We start from the raw sequence: 18631 nt of genomic DNA, 5'->3' as shown, positions 1-18631 counted from the left end.
TGCAATACTTACAGTTCATGTACATTCTATGACTTTTTGGAACGCCTGATATAAGATATACCACATTGCTTTGCACCTTACCTCTGTTACTTATTCGGCCTTTGTGTACCATATTGGAAAAAAAAACTTGTGTGCCCTATCAATGAGTCATTTCAAGCACTTAAATAGATCAATATTGCTGACAAGTAATGTTTCTGCTTGATCACATGATTCTCATGTTTGTTAACTTTCTAATATATTGGCTGCCCAATCTTGAAATTTGGAGAGTGTGTTTCTTTGGAGACAGTCATGCCTATGGCTATGCCAGAGGCCAAGTCCATTTTCTATCAAAATTTGTCTTTTTCCAATCATGAATGCCCCCAAGATTGCATGCTTTGATTCTCCCCCAAGGAAAATACAACATATAGTTAGAGGAGAGACAAATTATTAACCAAAATGACGGCTTCGTGAGATGCATAGTGGCTAAAGGTTAAAAAACATAATTGTTTTGATTTTTCTTGGCTTATGAACAAGGCGAATAGGCTACAGTAAAAAAAATCTCATTAAGAGGCTATACATCATACAAATAATCTGGTTGAAAATTTATTATGAAAGCATGTATTATAGCTGTACAAAGCTACACATCATACAAATAAGCAAGGACAAAACCACACTCCCCTTGTGGGGTCTGATCAGTGAGGTCGCTTCTCATCAGAAATGCAGGATCCATGGTTGTAATCATCTGAAAAATAACTCTCCTCTTGGCTCCTGGACTTAGATATACAGATGACAGGTCTGATGAAATTACAAACTTGGGAGTTCTCCATGTTCCAATTTCAAGCCCCTGCATAATATTATAGCAGGAAAACACACCCTCCTGCTGGATGGATAATAGACAGAAAAAGAACACTCATCAAATTTCTTCTTATTCTTATGCAATTGTAAGCTCTAATCAGGAAAAAAAGTAATCCTTCTCACTGTCTACGAAACAAGTTGAGACTGATCCCATCTTGAACTCCATTGATTTTCTGCTAAACTTTGGACCTGATGCAGCTAGAACAGCAGCAACAGAAATGTAGATGGTCTATGTTTGGTAGTATTCATCACTATGAAAAAGAAAAAAAAGAAAAACTAAAAGTAAAAGAAAGCAGACAAGTCCAGAAAAGAAAATCCCCCAAAGATAAAACCATAAAACCTTGCCAAGAATATGTAATTATGATTGAAACAAAAAAAATGGGTTTTGAAGATTTACCTTCAACAATGCCCAAAATTAGGTCTATGATTCTGGACACTGAGGCTTCATGCCTTGCTTTAACACACATGCACACACCCCGCCCCCTCACCCCCCACACCAAAAAAAAATATTCATTGGTTATAAACGCCTAACAATCCTAACCAAGACAAACTCAAGCAGAACTCAAACAGCCAGAGTTCAGCTTGATAAAGCCCTACACCTACTTCAACAGGTTCCCCTAAACCAATTACCTTTACAACATGCACCTTGTTTAAGAGAATAATACCTAATATGATGCACAGACCTTCATTTGGCTTTTTCAAATTTACTGACAAGTTAATACAAGAGATGGATTGCTTAAAAATCCACTTTGAATTTCTTAAAAGACCATCAAACTTGTATGATTCGAGATTAAGCACAAAGAGCAGAACTATGCAACTCTTTAGGATGCATCCAAGTTTACTATGCAGAATTTCAAATCCCAATTTCAAAAATTATTATACAAAAACAGCAATCTTCCACATTCATCGTGAAATTCTTATAATCAATGCCTTCACCTACCAGAGTTCAGGAAATTCAGTCATCATACTCCATGGTATCCACCATCAACCGGCCTAATTTAAGCACTTCTCAACATCAAGATTCACATTCCAATGAACGAAGCCAGACGATAACACACACAATCCGAAGACTAACGGTGAGCTGGGTCTGGCGAGCTGTCATCAAACAAACCTGCTTCTAATCAGACAAAACAGTGAAGAAATTGCCATCAACAGCCTAACCACCAAATGGCAAACTCCATATAGAGTTCACAATAGAAACAAAAAAAAAACGTCACATCATTAAATTTCGCAAAACAATATCTTTGAAATCACAGAACTCTGCTAAACTACCACTGAGACACTCACAATAAGAAAACAGATCCAAACTCCAAAATGAGACCAGTCAAATAATCACCACCATGGTTTATAGTGAAACGATCACAAAATCTCTGGACTTCACAGTTATGGTTCCAATGGTTTTCACAAATAACCAGAAAAAGAAAACGTATAAAAAAGCACATAATTTCCCAAAATCCACAGTTTCTCATCAAATCAAACCCTAAAACCGGGAAAAAACGAAGACTAACATAAGGAATCACGATTAAAAAGCAAAGAAAACGAAACCCCAAGTAGAGAAAAGAGGCAAGAAGGAAAAGTTGGCGTTCAGAGCGATGGAAAATAGTACCATCTCTGTTCCATCACAAGGGCCGAGGGGAGACCAAAGATTGCAGAGGAGGAGAAAAGAGAATATTTTGAATCATTGAGTTTTAGAATCTTATAAAAACTCACCCATGTGTCAGAATCGAACACTTCAAGAGCTAAGCCTTACAAAATCAAGTCCATAAATAACATCTGTATGATTAAAATTTTTAAATAAAACAAAAAAACTTAAAAACTCATTTAACATGTATCATTTAGCACCTACTCATTACTCTCTCTCTCTATCTATATGGTAGACAACGTTGAAAAAATAATTATTATTTTTCTCTAATCTAAGCCAAAGCAAGCTGGCAAGTGGCAAGCGGCTGATAGTATGAGAGACATCTCTTTCTTATCTCATTCAATATGAAAATGAAGAGGGATCAGGTGCAACCACATTGCACACTTTACTGTGCCCTAATGTACATAGTACATAATTTGTGTATATGTTCGCTAAGGCTTTTGATTCATGAGACAATTCCTGCGCAGGGGCATAGCCCCCCGTGCGGCATTTTTCTCGCATTCGAAACGCTTTGTGCCTTCCCTTGTAATTTACAAAGGGGGCGATGAGACTTATGAGTCGCACCCCAGTTCTGAACAGACACTGCCTGGTGTGTTCAGCAATTCAAGCGGCCCCTAACAAGTCCGGATCAGGTGTCATCACATGATACATTTTTGTGCCTTAGGCACCTGATCAGGTCACGGGCGCATCTGCTTCAGCCCAAAATAAGGGAAAGAGGCTTATTTTCATATGAAACAGGCCTCATTCTTAACAAGGGCTGAAACAAACACAGTGCCCTTGCGCATGGGGCCTGTGGAGGCTCACCTGCCTTTAGCATCAAAGGCGTGCTCAAAGCAGTGCTGTCCACCATTCAAAAAGTGCAGCGCTGCTGCATGTAATGTGAACACTTAGCCGAAATCATTGCTGTTTTCAGCGGAAACGATGGGCTGACTGTTTTCCCATCCACCATGTTATGTGGAAAAAAATAAACCATTGTTTCATATGACAATGACCCTTTTTCCAGCAAAATTAATGAGGGGGCTTTAGGAGGCGTTTGTTTCATACTCTTTCCTATGAAAGAGGCACTCTTTTTATAAGAAACAAAGCCTTTCGTACAAAAGGTGAAACAAACATGTCTACGAGGAATAGAGGGTGAGACCTACATAATAAATGCAAAAAACAACTTTTCTTCAAAGTGACCCTATAGCCCTGGAAAAGGGCTTTCACTCCCCAGTGTCTCTTTCAAAGGAACGATTGAAAGATGAAAGAGGCATCCCTTGAGTGAAAGTGTAACAAAAGCATTGCAAGCATTAATTCTATAGTAGGCAATCAACCTATTAAAACCGGAAATGGAGTCCTGACCATATCTAAAATGCTTGTTTTGAAGGGTATTTCCATCTAGAATATATGCTTCTGCCACATCCTGGCCATATTTTTGAGACCAAGAATACGATTTAACATTATGGAAGTCTCTCGTTTGTAGGACCATTCATCATTGCCACTTGCTCCCTATCTCATTGTCAAGATTATTCCTCCCTATCAACTTTTGTTCCAACTGTGCTGACCATGATTGTTCTGTATATATGTGCCTACCACTTGTCCATTTCCATCTCAAAAACATCAGCACTAGTGACTGAAAAACAATCAATACCCAATTTCCTCAAAACTTTGGAGAGGAGTGCTCATAGTGAGAAATTCGAAATTCCTGGTGGAGAGGAAATGATGGTCCTGTTTTTGTTGTTTTTTGTTTGTAAAGGTCTCGTTTTTGTTATAAGCATGAAATGATGGTCTTGATTTTAAAGAGAAGATACCATCCTGGTTGTCACAGTATCAAGATGATAATGTCCAAGAGGCATGAAAAATATAATGTATGATGCAAGTCTTCTTTGATTCCTCGGAAAAAAAATTTATGTGATCTAATAAAGTAGCATAGCAGATCATGCAAGAAATACTCGATTATCTTTTTCCTTTGTTTTTTTTCTTTTTGATTTCGTTGGTATCTTGTGTATGCAAAAAGGCAGGTTCATATGGACTGCATGGAAAGCAACGATCTATGTTTCCCTCAGAAAACCAAAAGTAAAAAAATCCATTTAAAGTTGACCCTGGATATGTGGTCCTCTGCTTAAGAAATGCATGGGTTGGTGGGAAAGGTATGCTGGAGACAACTATACCATTGGGTTTTGAACCTGCAACGTCACAACACAAGGTAACGTGCACCAGCTGCTCCTACCAGTCAAGCGGAGCCCCCGTTGGTTTATATGGGCATGTTGATTCAGCTAATAACTTGAAAGAAAACGGGGCCACTGAGCCAGTTATCAACGCACCTATTGGTTCATTCAAAGACAGTGACTACCATTTTGGCGTTTGATTTCCTATAACTTGAAAAGCACCCTTTTAACAAGTATTCCCCTTGTTATTTGCAAAGGAATACATGGTTATTGCCTGTTTGCCTCACTTCTGCCCCCTTTAATGAGAAAATTTTAGATCCCCTTATTTTATCATGTCATCTCTTTTATAATCAACAGGCCCCTGAGTTTGGTAGTCCTCCTGTCTCCTGTTTTCAGTAACATTCATCTCTACAGTGACTTATATCCCTGTCTTCTTCCTCTGCTGTCCCCACTCCCCATCAATGAGAATCGATAATAGAACTCATGATATTACACTGCCACATGCATCTCCATCTCAGAATAAACACACTCCAACTTACAAGAACTCCATCATACTACTATGTGTGTGTGTGTGGAGGGGGGGGAGGGATGGCAACCCACCAACCACCCCCAATAAATTTTTATGTACACACAGGAGCAAAGTAAACACAAAAACAAAGGCCAATATGCGTAACCAATCTGTAAAAGAAGAAACCAACAGAAGAATTCCAACCTCTTCACAAATAATCACGTACAGGAAGATTGCTAAGCTCCATTAATGGCTTCTGATGGTGGTGTACACATCACGGGCAGCTGCAGCCCGGTACCGTCTCCGGCCGTGGCGGCGGCGCCTGCTGAATTTCGTCGTGCCGGCCTCGTCGAGCCTGCTGGCAACCTCCGGCTCGACGATGCACTCCGGCAGCGGTGCTGGGTACCGGACGCGATCGTAGCAGTAGGAGTAGGTTATGTGCTTCTTCCTGAAGGCGTCCATGGCCGACATCTCCTCCGGAGAGCCGGCGAATTTCGCGACGGGGTCGGCGGCGTTGCAAGAAGGGTGCTGCTGCTCGATGGGGTCGACGGCACAGCCGTGGAGGACGAGATCGGTGAAATGGGCGACGTAGGGCGCGAGCTTGTAATTGACCTTGTAGCGCCCACCGGAGGTCGCCCACTCGGACCCGTCCCAGATCGTGGTGTACAGAGACATGGGCTTGGTTGGATAGTCGCCACCCATCGAGTCCGTCCGCTTCACCTCCCGAATCGGCACGTCGTCGACGTAGAATCTGAAGAACAACGTGAAACATCACGCCATCAAACCAGAGATACCGTAGAAAAGAGAAGTTTTTTTAGAGACAGAAGAAGAAGATTGACGTGGGGAAGGGAAAGAAAAGAAAAAAAAAAGTTTTTGTTTTAAAGAATGAGTAAAGAAGATTCGTTCTGCGTCGAAAAAAAATGAGAGAAAAGTTTTTGAGGGTCTCAACCAAAGATTGCTATCTGAAAAAGACGTGAAGCTTTTTAATGGAAGAATTGACAAGAGATTGCTTTCTACACAGGAAGGGAAAAAAGAGGGTGAAATTTTAAAGTATAAAAGGGAAGTTGAAGAGATTGTTCTCTTATGTGAGAAGGAAAAAAAAGTGGATTTTTTCTAGAAAAAAAAAAGAACGGAGAAGGTCGCTCTCTACATGGATGGGAAGGAAAAGAAACTTTCATAAGACAAAATGAAGAACAGACCGCCCGTTACATAAGAAGGAAAATGAGTGAAAGCTTTCAAAACAAGAACACATTGCTCCGTTACATGATAAGGAAAAATGAGCGAAAAGTTTCAAATGAAAGAATGAACAACGGAATGCTCTGTTTTACACGAGAAGGAAACAAGTGAAGTTTCAAAACGAAAGAACGAACAACAGAGTGCTATGTTAAAATGAGAACAAAAAACAAGGCCTCTTGAAAGAGAAAAAGCAAAAAATGAAGAAAAGGATGATTACACGATGTGGGTGTTGGCCCAAAGGATGCTGTACTTATGGAACTCTTCAGAAGGGTCGAACCAGAGGCCGTAACGTTCTTCCCTCCCCCTAGTGGTGCTCCCGTTGCCGTAAACGTTCGTCTGCACCCTCCATTCCCTGCCTCGAATATTTCCCAAGAACTCGAAGTCTATCTCGTCGTGGTTGCTCTCGAATATGTCTCCATTGGACAACTAACAAAAAACCCACCTCACAAAATCCATATCAACACAACACCCGCAAAAGAAAATTCAAGAACGGAAAGAAAGAGGAGAAAAATGAAGGCAAAACAAAAAACCAGCAGTAATTACATAGAAGGCGACGACCACCCCTGCTGTATAATCGTCAGGCAATCTTATTGATGCGCTAAAGAAACCATAGTGGTACAAATCATGAGAGACGAACCCGGCACCTGGGAATTGTGGGAAAAAAGGGAATGAATACCAAAAGAAGAAAGAACACAAGAGAAGAAACTAGAGAGAGAGAGATATAGACCTGAGGTTTTGTCCAATGAGATGTGAACGGTCTTCCCATCTCTGTGAACCATGAGATTATCGTTTCCAAAGAGGTGTGTGTATCCCTCATCGAAGTATAAACTCGGCAACTTTTGAAGCAGAGTAGCCGTTACAGTGGAGACACAGAGCATCACCAAGAAGAAGAGGAGGAGATGGAGCAGAGGAAGAGGATGTTTCTCCATTTCGTTATAGAGTCTCTGCAGGAATAGAGTAGCTTTTAGAGAGAGAGAGAGAGAGAGAGAGAGTCTTTTTTCCATCGTGTTTTGATTTTTCTTCTTTTTTAAATAAATGAAGATTAATTAGCATTAATCTCGATTAGTTTGTCTGACTAAGGCAGATTAACTAAAGTTCGCGTCATAAAGGTGGAAAAGACCATCCCTACCCTTGTAAAACGTAGTCTCACGGATGCTCAACTTTCTCTTCTTATTTACATAACTATCACCATACCATTCCCTGGGGATTCCGGTGTTCACCAGGGGCATATTCATCATTTCAATCAATCATGTGTATCCAGAAAGAAGGACAAGAAGCATGGAAGTGAAGGGCATGAACGTGACTACTCCATAAGAATAAGGCTATTATCGTCATATTAAGTACGGGAAGCCGTTGGTGCACACGTGTAACGAGAGCTGTCGTTTTCTGGTTGGGTCTGATCGCGTGCATCCCGATACCCACGCGGGCGCTGACGTGTCAGGTTTAGGCCACGTCATGGGGAAGGTAGCCGTTGACTGTGTGGCCCGGCGGTCGTGATTCAAGGGAAGGGTGCGGATTGGGCTGACGGCGTTAATTCCGGGGGTTCAATGCCGTCAGTAGGGGGCCCTTCCTTAACGGCAAGCCAGACGCCGTCAATCTCGCGTCAGGGCCCCACTCGCCCTCGTGGGTCCCACACCAGACATGTTTGGCTCGTCAACTGTCATGCTTTTCTTTTGTCTCGGAATGCCTGACGTGTCCCTTTTGAAATATCCATAAGGCTAATTTCGTCTTTTCGGTGCCGTTTTTTCTTGCACCGGCTGTATGACGTGGCAAATGACAATTGGACGATAACGGTTATAGAGTTGCCGTAGCGACCGAGTCTCCAGAGGAGAAGCAGCATGGAGGTATAGCGGGACCCACATTCGAGCCACCTGTATTTTTTGATACCGAAACTGCCCCTTCACGTCAGCCTCGACCCGCCGTGCACTAAATGCTAGACGGCGACTGCGCGTCTCCAGAAAGCTGTTGGATAGATCACGGGGCTGCTTCCGTTTCTCCTCGGACTCCGGGCAAGGGGTATTTTGGTTATTTGAAAAGCCTACCTCGCAAGTTGCCAAAGAGTCCGATGCCATTTGTCCGGCCGGCTTATTGGAGGGTAGGATCGTCATTTTAATAAAAAGATACAGGTGCTCGCCAGCTCAGCTCTGTGCTTAGTCAGTGGGGCGTTGACACGTGAGTGGCTCACGCGTGGTCGAGTGGAAGATTCGTGTGGGGGGGCCCACACGGTGGCCCCAACAGTTACACAGCATACCATTGGGTTACATGGTGACGTGCACTAAAAGCTCTTATCCCAAACAAGCAGAGCCCCCATTGGGTTGATGGCACTTGGCCATAGGGGAGGTGTGAAGACACTCGAGATGAAGGGTGCTCATTCATCATCGGAGATGGACAGCCCTGGTGGGCAGGCTGCTGTACCCTCTTCTCTCTAATGAAATCTATAGGTCTCCCAATCAAACATATATAGAGACTTTCCGATACGGTAAAATGGGTCCAGAATCCAGATACCAGCCGGGTTGAATATCCATCTATTGAGAGCATGCTTATGTTTGTTAAGAGGATGAGGCTGTGAGGCTGTGAGCTATATTAGACCCAGTAATGAACCAAGCCTAGTCAACGATGAATATAAATGTCTAGACGAGAAGAATAATTTTACGAATAATTGCATTTGATGAATGGTGCTAATAATTAGAAATGGAAACCGTAATTGATCATAGACTCCAAAAGATGTAAAAAAAGGGAAGTTTTTTTTTTTGAAAAAATTTCAAATACCCCCAAATATTTCGGCCTAATTCATCCTCACACCAAACTTTTTGAAGTTTGCAAATGCCCACCAAAGTTTTTACTTTGGTTAATCAAATGACTCTAATAATAAATTAATGTTGGGTTGTTCTTGAGTAAACCGTAATTCATGTTTAGAAGTTATCATTTTATCTCTTTTTATTTTTCACTCACCATAATTGAAGAGTCCCAATCTCTCTCTTTCTCTTTCTCTTTCTTCTCTTTTTCCTGCTATTTACGTGTCTTTCTCGATTCCCTGCATAATCATGGTAATCTCTCTCTGCATAATCATGGTAATCTCTCTCTCTTTCTGCAACCATTGATGTACACTCATAGACTCTCTCTCTCTCTCTTTAAAGCCAAATTTTCTTGTGATTGTAGAATCTCCAAGGACCTTAAGTGAACATGAACTAGCAAAGGCAAAAGCATGCTAAGAAATAGAGGAAAAAAAAAAAACAGTTCATTGCAAATCTACCTGAAACTAAATCTTGAAATATTTCTGTAACAATTGGTTTGAAAATTGTGGTGAAGGTATGAAGACATAATTTGTGGTTCGGTTTAAATTTTTCTCTCAAAACATTAACCTCATTAATCTTTTTTTAAGGGGTATTATGTATTTATATACATATTTTCTTTGTTCACTTAAAAACACACCGATGTTGAAGAGGCAAACCAATTGGAGGATGTCTTTGTCAAATGTCTACTATCCACCACTTAATGAGGAGTGTAAGCTTGCTAAGTGATACATTCAGATGCTAGGCCTCTTCTTAGCCTTTGGGATTAATCATTACAATCACTGATTGGATCAAGTGTATCTTGAAAATTAGACCTTTATCCGTAAAATGTTGCAATCTAGACTAGTCAGTGTCTTCCATTAGTGCATTATGTGAAGATCTTAACATAGTTAAGGCCATGAAGATCTTAACATAGTTAGGCCAAGCAGAAAGGTGATATGTGATGATTCATAAAAAATTCAATATTACACTGATAATACTATAGAAAGAGTAAAAATTGACTTTTGTCCTCTAGTTTCAAGTAGTAATGTGGTCAAACAGTCGGTGCAATGAGGTGAAGATTATGCTTGTTTTATTCTTTCTGCTTTAGAAATATATATTATTAGATGGGTTTAAATTGCATTCATTATCAGTTTTTCAAGGAAGAAGCACAAATAAATAAATTGTCAAGATATGTTAAAAGCCAAATTTCTTAGTATGTATCAAGTCAGAGGGAGTAACTTTTTCTTTGAAGCGTAATCGGGAAAGAATCGGTGGGTTCACATCAATGGTGAGAGAGAGAGAGACGTTGGGACTTCAATTATGGTGAGTGAAAAATAAAAAAGGGGTAAAGAAACTTCTAAACATGAGTTACATTTAACCCAAAAACAACCCAACATTAATTTATGATTGTGGTCATTTGATTAACCAAAAGTAAAAACTTTCATGGGCATTTGCAAACTCTGAAAAGTTTGGTGTATGGATGAATTAGGCCGAAACGTTTGGGGGTATTTAAAAAAATTTCTTCTTTTTTTCACAAGTGGAGGAGAATATCACAGAGAAATGAGTAAAAAGGTGAAGGTATGATGGGTTTGCTCATGTCTGCATGAGAAAGATAGACTTTTAGTAAAAAGATTGAAATTGCAACGTCATATGAAATGTTGTCAAACCCTGTTTTTCGATGAGAAGCAAGATCACATGACCTGAAACATTGGAGGAGCTTGGGCTCTCCGGAAGGAGTGACCGACCAGCCCTTAAGGATCTGATCCTCACTTGGATCAGAGGTAGATTAGTGAGAGAAGAGGGAGAAGAGAGGAGAGAGAAGAGAAGAAGATGCCAAGAGAGAGAGAGAGAGAGAGAGAGAGAGAGAGAGAAGGAATCCAATTCAGTAAACTTGCATAATCTAAAAAAGGGACCCAAAACCTCTATTTATATTGATTGGTCTGAGTATGGGTCCAACTTCAATCTAAAATAGAAAATCTGATAAAAAATCTTTATACACCCTTTTTATTGTCAAAACATGGTCCTAACTAGTAATTTAAACTAGACTAGAGAGGGAGTCAGTTAGCCTGGCCGAGGTCTCTCCTTAACCAAGTCCTAGTTACCTTAACCAAGTTATTATAAACATAATTAAAATAAAATAGAAACATACTTTGTTGGACCTATGTGACAAAATAGAAAATAGAAAATAAAAGAAAGAGGGAGAGACATCTCCTCACCCAATTTAGAAAGTAGGGGTGCCGCCTCTTTCCTTTTATTTCTCCTTTACAAGGTGACCCCTACTTGTTGACTTTGTGGATCATCTAGTTTAGCTAATTTTCTTTTCTTTTCTTTCTCTTTTATGTATCAAGTGTCCTCATGTGTAAGAAAAGATTTTTCTCTTGTAGAGAGTTATCTTTATGTGCAATATGTCTTCCGTGTGAAACCCATATTTTCCTTCCTTGCTTGAATAAAAAGATGACAAGTGTTTTTTGACTTTTTCACCCTACCATCAGCTACATAGGCTTCTATATCAGCAGATTGGACTCCACACAACCTGAAGTGTCCCCCATGAGCATGAGGCAACATCTTTGATGCAGGCATCTTTCATGATACGAGTCATATAACAAGTATTGATGATGATACTTGGGGCTTCACTATGCTATGCTAAATTGATCACAAACTAATATCAAAACCCAATGTCCTGCTATACCCATTTCATTGGAGCAAAAAATTGAGATATCAAATTCTATTAAAATCAAAAAACAATAAAATAAATTGAGACTGATTTTGAACTATAACACACCCAATGAGATTTGAACCTAGACCGCCTGCATAGCGGCCTAGGCCCCCATCCCTCTATTATTAAGATAGGCCTTTCGAAAGCATTAAATAGCCTAAGAAGCCCGAAGGTTACCATTCTTGCCCTAACCCAAATCTAATCTGCTTCACCGACCCCATTTACAGCTTTGAGATCACATGATAAGTGTTGGAAACAAGAATGTGGAATGGGTTATGTTTGGGAGCAGGTGGCTGAGATGGGAGTTGAGGAGTTGGGTTTAAATTTGGTACTTTTTATGGTGGTGGTTGTTTGGAAGAGTGACCTTGAGAAGGCAGTCTATGGAAATGAGAAAGGAAGTTTTGCAGTCTCTCCTTTGTACTCACATTGAAAAATAAAATTGGCAATTCTACAAATGTATGGCTTTCACTTTTACAAATCCACAAACTCCATCCAACTTGCCATGTGGGTATAAACCAGGGTTACCGGAAGCGCCTAGCTAAAAGGGGAAGCGCGCTTCCCCAAAGCGCAAAACGTCGCGCTTCTGAAGCGTCCCCCTTTTTTGGGAAGCATGTTTCCCTTTAATGGGGGATGCGTTTCCCTTTAATGGGAAGCGCGCTTCCCATCACGCTTCCCCTGTTTTTTCCATTTTTTTTGTATTTTTTATTTTTTATTTTTATTTTTTTCGCTTCCCCTCGCTTCCGAGACACTTCCTAGGTCGCTTCCGAGACACTTCCCGAATCGGTCCTTAGTGGTCCCACGCTTCCCCGCTTCCTAAAATTTTGAAAGTGCCTCGCTTCCCGTATCGCTTCCCGCTCCCGCTTCCTCAACTGGCAACCATGGTATAAACCTCTATGGAAGCTTATTGTTGCATAGGAAAACTCTTAACTTCTCTGAAAGGAGGAAAAACTTTAAAAAACCTGTTTCCTAAACATGAGAAACTCGATTTCCTTAACATTTTTCTCGCTTATTCTCAATTTCCATTTGCTACTCCTTCACTTCCTACATTTTTCATATTAAAAAATTATAAATTTTTATAACAAACTTACACATTGGATTTATATCGTTTTATATTTGTGTTCACATCATTTTTTTATTAGATTCCACCTGCACTTCATATTGCTTCTCTGTGTTTTTTATTTATCATGTACTTGCATAATCGCTTAGAAATACTGGTATCAATTTTGTTTCTTGGTAACTATTGTATAAGCACTGTCACTTCTCTTATTATAACAAACCGGCCATTTTAAGATGACCAGAGAGAGAGAGAGAGAAAGTAGTAGTAGTGTACCAAACATGCACCACAGACATATGATGTGCTCTTCTTATGATGGATTTCTAATGTTGCTGAAAGGAATGCAAATTGGTGGGCCCTAGAGCACCGGCACAAATGGATCAAGAGCCAGAAACCAATTGTGGTGGAACACCAGGCAGCACTTCATATATAATCTGAAATTTCACCAAATGATTGCAATTTTATTTAGTTTACCTCCAACCTCGAAAACAACTTTCATATAATAGAATGCAGGCGCACTGGTGTGTCCATAGCTTTTAGAGGTGGGCCACGTAAGGCAGGATGGTCATGGGGCCCCACCCGGGGATTTCCTTGCTTCTGCAAGGGTTCCTCGTCATAAAAAAAAACTACTGTAACTAATCTCCTAATCAAGATGAGATGAGTGCTATGAGTTTGTTGCCACTGTTGCACAATATATCACAATTATTTATGTTCACAGAGATTGCATAAAGAAACAGAGTACAAGGAAATAAAGAAATCTCGAATGGTAGAAGGCGAGGAAACCAAAAATTGAATAAAGAAATACATGTCTTCATTTCACAAGTAAAAGTCTGTAGCTTATAGATGGGCAAATTTATCAAAAACTAAGAAACACATAATCACTGTTCTTAAGATAGAATCACCATTTCTTAATATACAAGGTACAAGGAAATACTCAAAGCTGTATTTCAGGATCAAAATATAACGGCCTAAGATGTACATTATGTTGAATATAGAAGCCACTTCAAAATTACAGCTAGCAAGACCATTGCCAATTCTACAAGCTACATGCACAATTAGTCATATTATATACAATTTGGATCATCAATAACAGCCTCATGCTGCTTCTGCAAACAAAAATGGGTATAGTTTTTCAGAAAGACCATTCTCACCCCAGTGAAGCTCGCAGATGCGATCTAAATTTCGTATCATACAGAAAGTGCTGTTCAGTTCAGTTTGTGACAAAATGGTACCTCGGATCAACATAGCTCTCCACGTCCCAAAGGAAGGATCCAAAGGTTACAGCCTCAAGTACAAGAGTGGTTAAGCCAGCAAAGCTGATCCTGATAACTTCCTCTTTGGAAGGATCGCCGCTCCCAGAGAACTCTGGCTTTCCAAACAATGCCTCTGTGTGTTTCTCGATTATAGATACAGCTTCTTTGGATCTTATGGTAGCATACCTCTGAAGGGTTTCAGCATCAAATGACATCACGTAGGATCGCAACCTATATGATTTCATTCCATAACCAAAACCATTAGAATTAAAGCGGGTATTTGCAGCTTGTGTACCACTCTCTGCAATGGAAGGGCCTGGAGAGAATCGTGAATTCCTGCTCTGACTTTGAGCCCAGTAACTGGCTCTTGATTCATCGGTCATTTCTTGTTGAACTGAGCTGCTTTCTTCGCCCATATCAAAAGGAAGAGTCTTCATCGTTTTCTCAAGCTGGAATCTCTGATCCACCCTTTTCAGAAAGTAACCATACATAATAGATGCCATGTAGACTTGTCCCACTCTAAGCTTGCTTACTTGAGCAATGGAACTTGAATTGCCCAAACGGTTTCCCAGTATAAGAGCCAGATGGTTCTTGACCATCTCGTACGCTTCAGGAGAATGAACCTTTTGAAGCTTCTCATCCTGAGGTGGCCATGTATCCACCTTACCAGTAGGATCTGATGACTTCGATAAAGACAATATCAATGAAACATCTGCATCCATGAATTTCTGCACAACCAATGCATACAGAATCTCCTCCAACGTCCTCCTTATTTCATTAGCTTTTACCTCAGCAATTCTCCTAAAGTTAGCAACATACAGAAAAAATGAGAACAGGACAACACCATGGTGAAAAACAAAAAGATACTCTAGTTTAATTGGATCTAATTGAAGTATACAACAGATGATAACCTGTACAAGACAAGGTCTGTGCCAGAAGTGCCAGGATATTCCTTTTGTGAAGCTGCGTCTCGGTCTGTTTGTAGCATTTCGAGCTGCTGATCAACAGCTGCAGGGAGAAGGTGAGGATGGCTTCTCAGTATCTGCGCCAGAAACTGCCCAATTGGTGATTCCAATTGAAGGGGAGCGATCGGGACCGATGACCCAGATGGATCCATTGATGCCCTTGCAGCCATGCTCCTCCTACCTTTGTAAGCTGACAGCCACTGCCAGTTCCCAAGTGCAAAAGTAGATGGGCAATGCTGTATCATCCAAAAGCAAAGCAAAAGAGCCGCTGTGAGTTCGGATTTCCTAGCCAAAACACCCATAAACTCAAGGGTGAATAACATTGCCCACATTTGCAACTTGCAAGATGCATAAAACAATCAAATGACTTTTTTACAGCTAGAAGCTTCTCCATCAAACCAATTTAAATTTAACAGATAACGGATTTCCAAAGAACATATGCATTTTCCTAGGCGATTATACTATCATCAATACTGAGTCTGATGCAAGTAAGATAAAACAATAAGAAACAGAGTTTTCCTTATATATTCCATAGAGCAAATTTGTCCAACTGCTTGAATTTTTCAAGAAAAGGAAGATGGAAACGAAAGACATCAAAGAAGAGGTTCAGAGCCAACATAGCCGAGCATCAACTCGATAAAACGTAGAAACGAAGATCAGCAACTGATCATAACCACAGAGTTCCTTACTAGCGATGCAAAAGTTTCAGATAAACAGAATTTTAGCCTTTCAATCAACAAACAAAAGCAGGGGTTCCCCTACCTTGAGAAACTCATTGGGTACGCCCAATTTCGCCGGGAAAACCACCATTTTTGCCCCGAAATCGCTCGATTTAGCCACGAATTTAGGTTTTCTAGCAACACCAGAACCAGATCCAAAAGCCCCATGTCCGCCAAGAATGGCAACCGCGTCCATCCTCCCTACACCCAAATTCATCCATCAAATCCACACCATTAAAAAAACAAAAGTAGGAGGATAACATCCATAAACCAATAAAAATGCCCTCCAAAACCCTAACCCCACAACCCCTGTCCCTGAACCACAAACTCCACACTACTGATCAATATCTCCCATCCCCAAAACCCAAGCATACTTACGCTCTAAAGGGGAAAGAAAAGAACACCCCAAGACTAAACTACCAAGACAAGAAACACCTAAACCCCAACCATAACCCTTGAACGCGAATATTCAATGCTTTATTCAACAACCATTACCTGGTTCCGATGACTACGATCGACCTTATGAAACAAAAAAAGGAAAAGAGAGAGAGACGTCGGTGGCTTCTGAAACCGGAAAACTTCGAAATCGAGATGCAGACGAGAACGAGACGGAGAATAAAAATCGTCGACTGAAAAGAAGAGAGGGAAGCGAGGGTTGTGGTTAGGGCAAGGGGAGCGTGGCGAACTGGGAAAGAGACCGAGACGCGTAGGGACAAATGGGGAGTCGCTAGAACACTCTTATCTCTGATATTTGCTTGCCTAGTGGTTTGATTGGGGTCCAATTTCTCTTTTCCAGTGACAAATGCGGAGTCACCAGAACGCTCTTATTTCTTTGACATTTGCTTCTCTCTCTCTCTCTCTCTCTCTCTCTCTCTCTCTCTCGTGGTGCTATTGGGGTCCCAATTTCTCTTTTCTAGGAATTCAGAAAAGTACCGGAGAGAATAGGGATGGTTAAGAAAATCAAGGCTTCCAAAAGTCTAAAACTTGTTTGGGACGAAGGCCTTGGCAGATTTGTGAAAATTAAGAGAAACTTCACATCCGTTAATTTCTTTCAAAACCTTCAGCCATGCATTGCCAAACAAAAGGGTTCTTCTCAGCTCCTTCTATATCTATGTTTTTCTGAAATTCCTCAAGGTCATTTCCATCAATTGCTAAATAAAATCACTTTCCAAATAGACAAAGTTGGGTGGATTTTAGATTTCAGTTCGACCCAATTTCTCAATGCAAACTGTGCATGTGGATTCATGGCATTGGGTTTCTATATGTCCACCCCCGTGCTTAACACAAACCCAATCTGCTTAGCTACCCCGATCAGCGAAGATCTTTAGTAGGACCAAGAAGAGAAAACTGTGGTCCTAAATCCATGTCTCTTTGGTGGACCAAAGAGCACGATAGAACATTGAAAAATTGATGCCATGAAATGTTTGATAGATAGGTCTTATCTCTGACTTCGTGAGTAGGTGATAGCTCAGTTCTGTCCTGAAAGCAAAGTTTCATGAATACTCATTGAAAAATTATCGCTTTAAAGATGTTGCATCCAATGTGTGTTTTATGCTCAATTGTCATACCCATCAAAATTTTCAATAAATTTAAAGACATAATTTTGCAAAATGATGACTACAATGAAGATTACCAGTCAGGAGCGGCTCAAGTTATTTTTGTTCAATGACACTAATTTCAAAAGGTGCCAACACAAGATTCACATGTTTCTCATAATTGTGAACATGGTGTATGCGCTTACGAAGGCATATTTAGAAGAACAAGAGAATGAAACCATTGTTGAGAATCAAAAAAGAAGAAAGTGAAAGGAGGATGGCTTTGTGTGTCTCGAACACTTCCTGAATACACTCCCAGACATCTTGTTCAATCTATACTCGAAAGTTAGATCTGCCAAAAAATTGTGGGAGGTACTCAAAAGCAAGTACAAAACTGAGGATGAAAGAAATTGTTAGTTTTGTGTTAATAAGTTTATGGATTTCAGGTTATTTAATGATAAGTTATTACTGCATCAAATCCATGATATGCAGATTCTAGCTTATCGAAAAATTATTTCTATCTTAAAAAGATTATAGAAATAAGTTAAAACATTAAAAATGAGAAGTTTACCTTAAAACAACTTCTTTGACATCTTAAAATCAAGAAAAAAGTATAATCTTGAGATAAGAGAAATGAAGTGAAAGAAGTTTGTGTTAAGGTGAACATACTTGAGCATAAACCAGGAACAAGAATAAGAAATCCAAGACTATTTTTAAGAAGAGAGATTATATTTTCTATAAAAAGGATCACTATGCTAGAGAATGTTGATACAAAAAGAAATTCTAAGGCACTAAGGCTAGTAAACTCAATAACAACTTAGTCATTGCAGTAAGTGAGCTATTCATAATCAATTCAGAAAAATCTGGATTGAGAGTCCACACTCTCCGCAAAACAAAATATGCAATTCAATTCAATAGAGTGTGTAAGTACTTTATGCAACAATTAACAAAATAATGAATATAAAAATTAAAATAAAAAGAATAAACAAACAAACAAATCTGAAAATTACCTTTTTTGAACTCAAGGTCCATTTATCTTTTGGGCTCCAAATGAGATTATGTCCATAGAGGTAGGAGCAATTACACGTAGACGTTGTGGACACTAAAGAACCACCATGTAACGATAAACTTGACCTCAAAATATTAGGTGCTCCTTTATCTAATCCTGTCTGCACCCTACAATCTGAGTTCAAGCTAGAGAGCCTATTCAGCTACAAAACCAGCAAGAAAACATGAATAAATGTCCTT

General features: G+C 40.0%; 2 protein-coding genes across 2 annotated transcripts; both read right to left on the bottom strand.

Annotated features, from left to right (window-relative positions):
* Window positions 1-616: 616 nt before the first annotated feature.
* Window positions 617-7168, bottom strand: LOC149812363 (putative xyloglucan endotransglucosylase/hydrolase protein 27). Its single transcript, XM_089993415.1, has 5 exons — window positions 7095-7168; window positions 6911-7011; window positions 6585-6793; window positions 5336-5882; window positions 617-823 (listed from the first exon to the last, which is right to left on the bottom strand). The coding sequence occupies exons 1-4, from the start codon at window positions 7144-7146 to the stop codon at window positions 5378-5380; spliced, it is 867 nt and encodes a 288-aa protein (XP_089849541.1). The 5' UTR covers window positions 7147-7168; the 3' UTR covers window positions 617-823; window positions 5336-5377.
* Window positions 7169-13027: 5859 nt separating this feature from the next.
* Window positions 13028-16630, bottom strand: LOC149812362 (UV-B-induced protein At3g17800, chloroplastic-like). Its single transcript, XM_089993117.1, has 5 exons — window positions 16344-16630; window positions 15892-16049; window positions 15076-15365; window positions 14144-14965; window positions 13028-13345 (listed from the first exon to the last, which is right to left on the bottom strand). The coding sequence occupies exons 2-5, from the start codon at window positions 16042-16044 to the stop codon at window positions 13270-13272; spliced, it is 1341 nt and encodes a 446-aa protein (XP_089849243.1). The 5' UTR covers window positions 16045-16049; window positions 16344-16630; the 3' UTR covers window positions 13028-13269.
* Between the last annotated feature and the right edge of the window lie 2001 nt (window positions 16631-18631).

Source organism: Nuphar pumila, chromosome 17, assembly GCF_984573655.1.
Source record: "Nuphar pumila chromosome 17, dmNupPumi1.hap1.1, whole genome shotgun sequence".
In the NCBI taxonomy this organism is placed as follows: Eukaryota; Viridiplantae; Streptophyta; class Magnoliopsida; order Nymphaeales; family Nymphaeaceae; genus Nuphar; species Nuphar pumila.
This window is presented reverse-complemented; position numbering and strand designations above follow the sequence as displayed.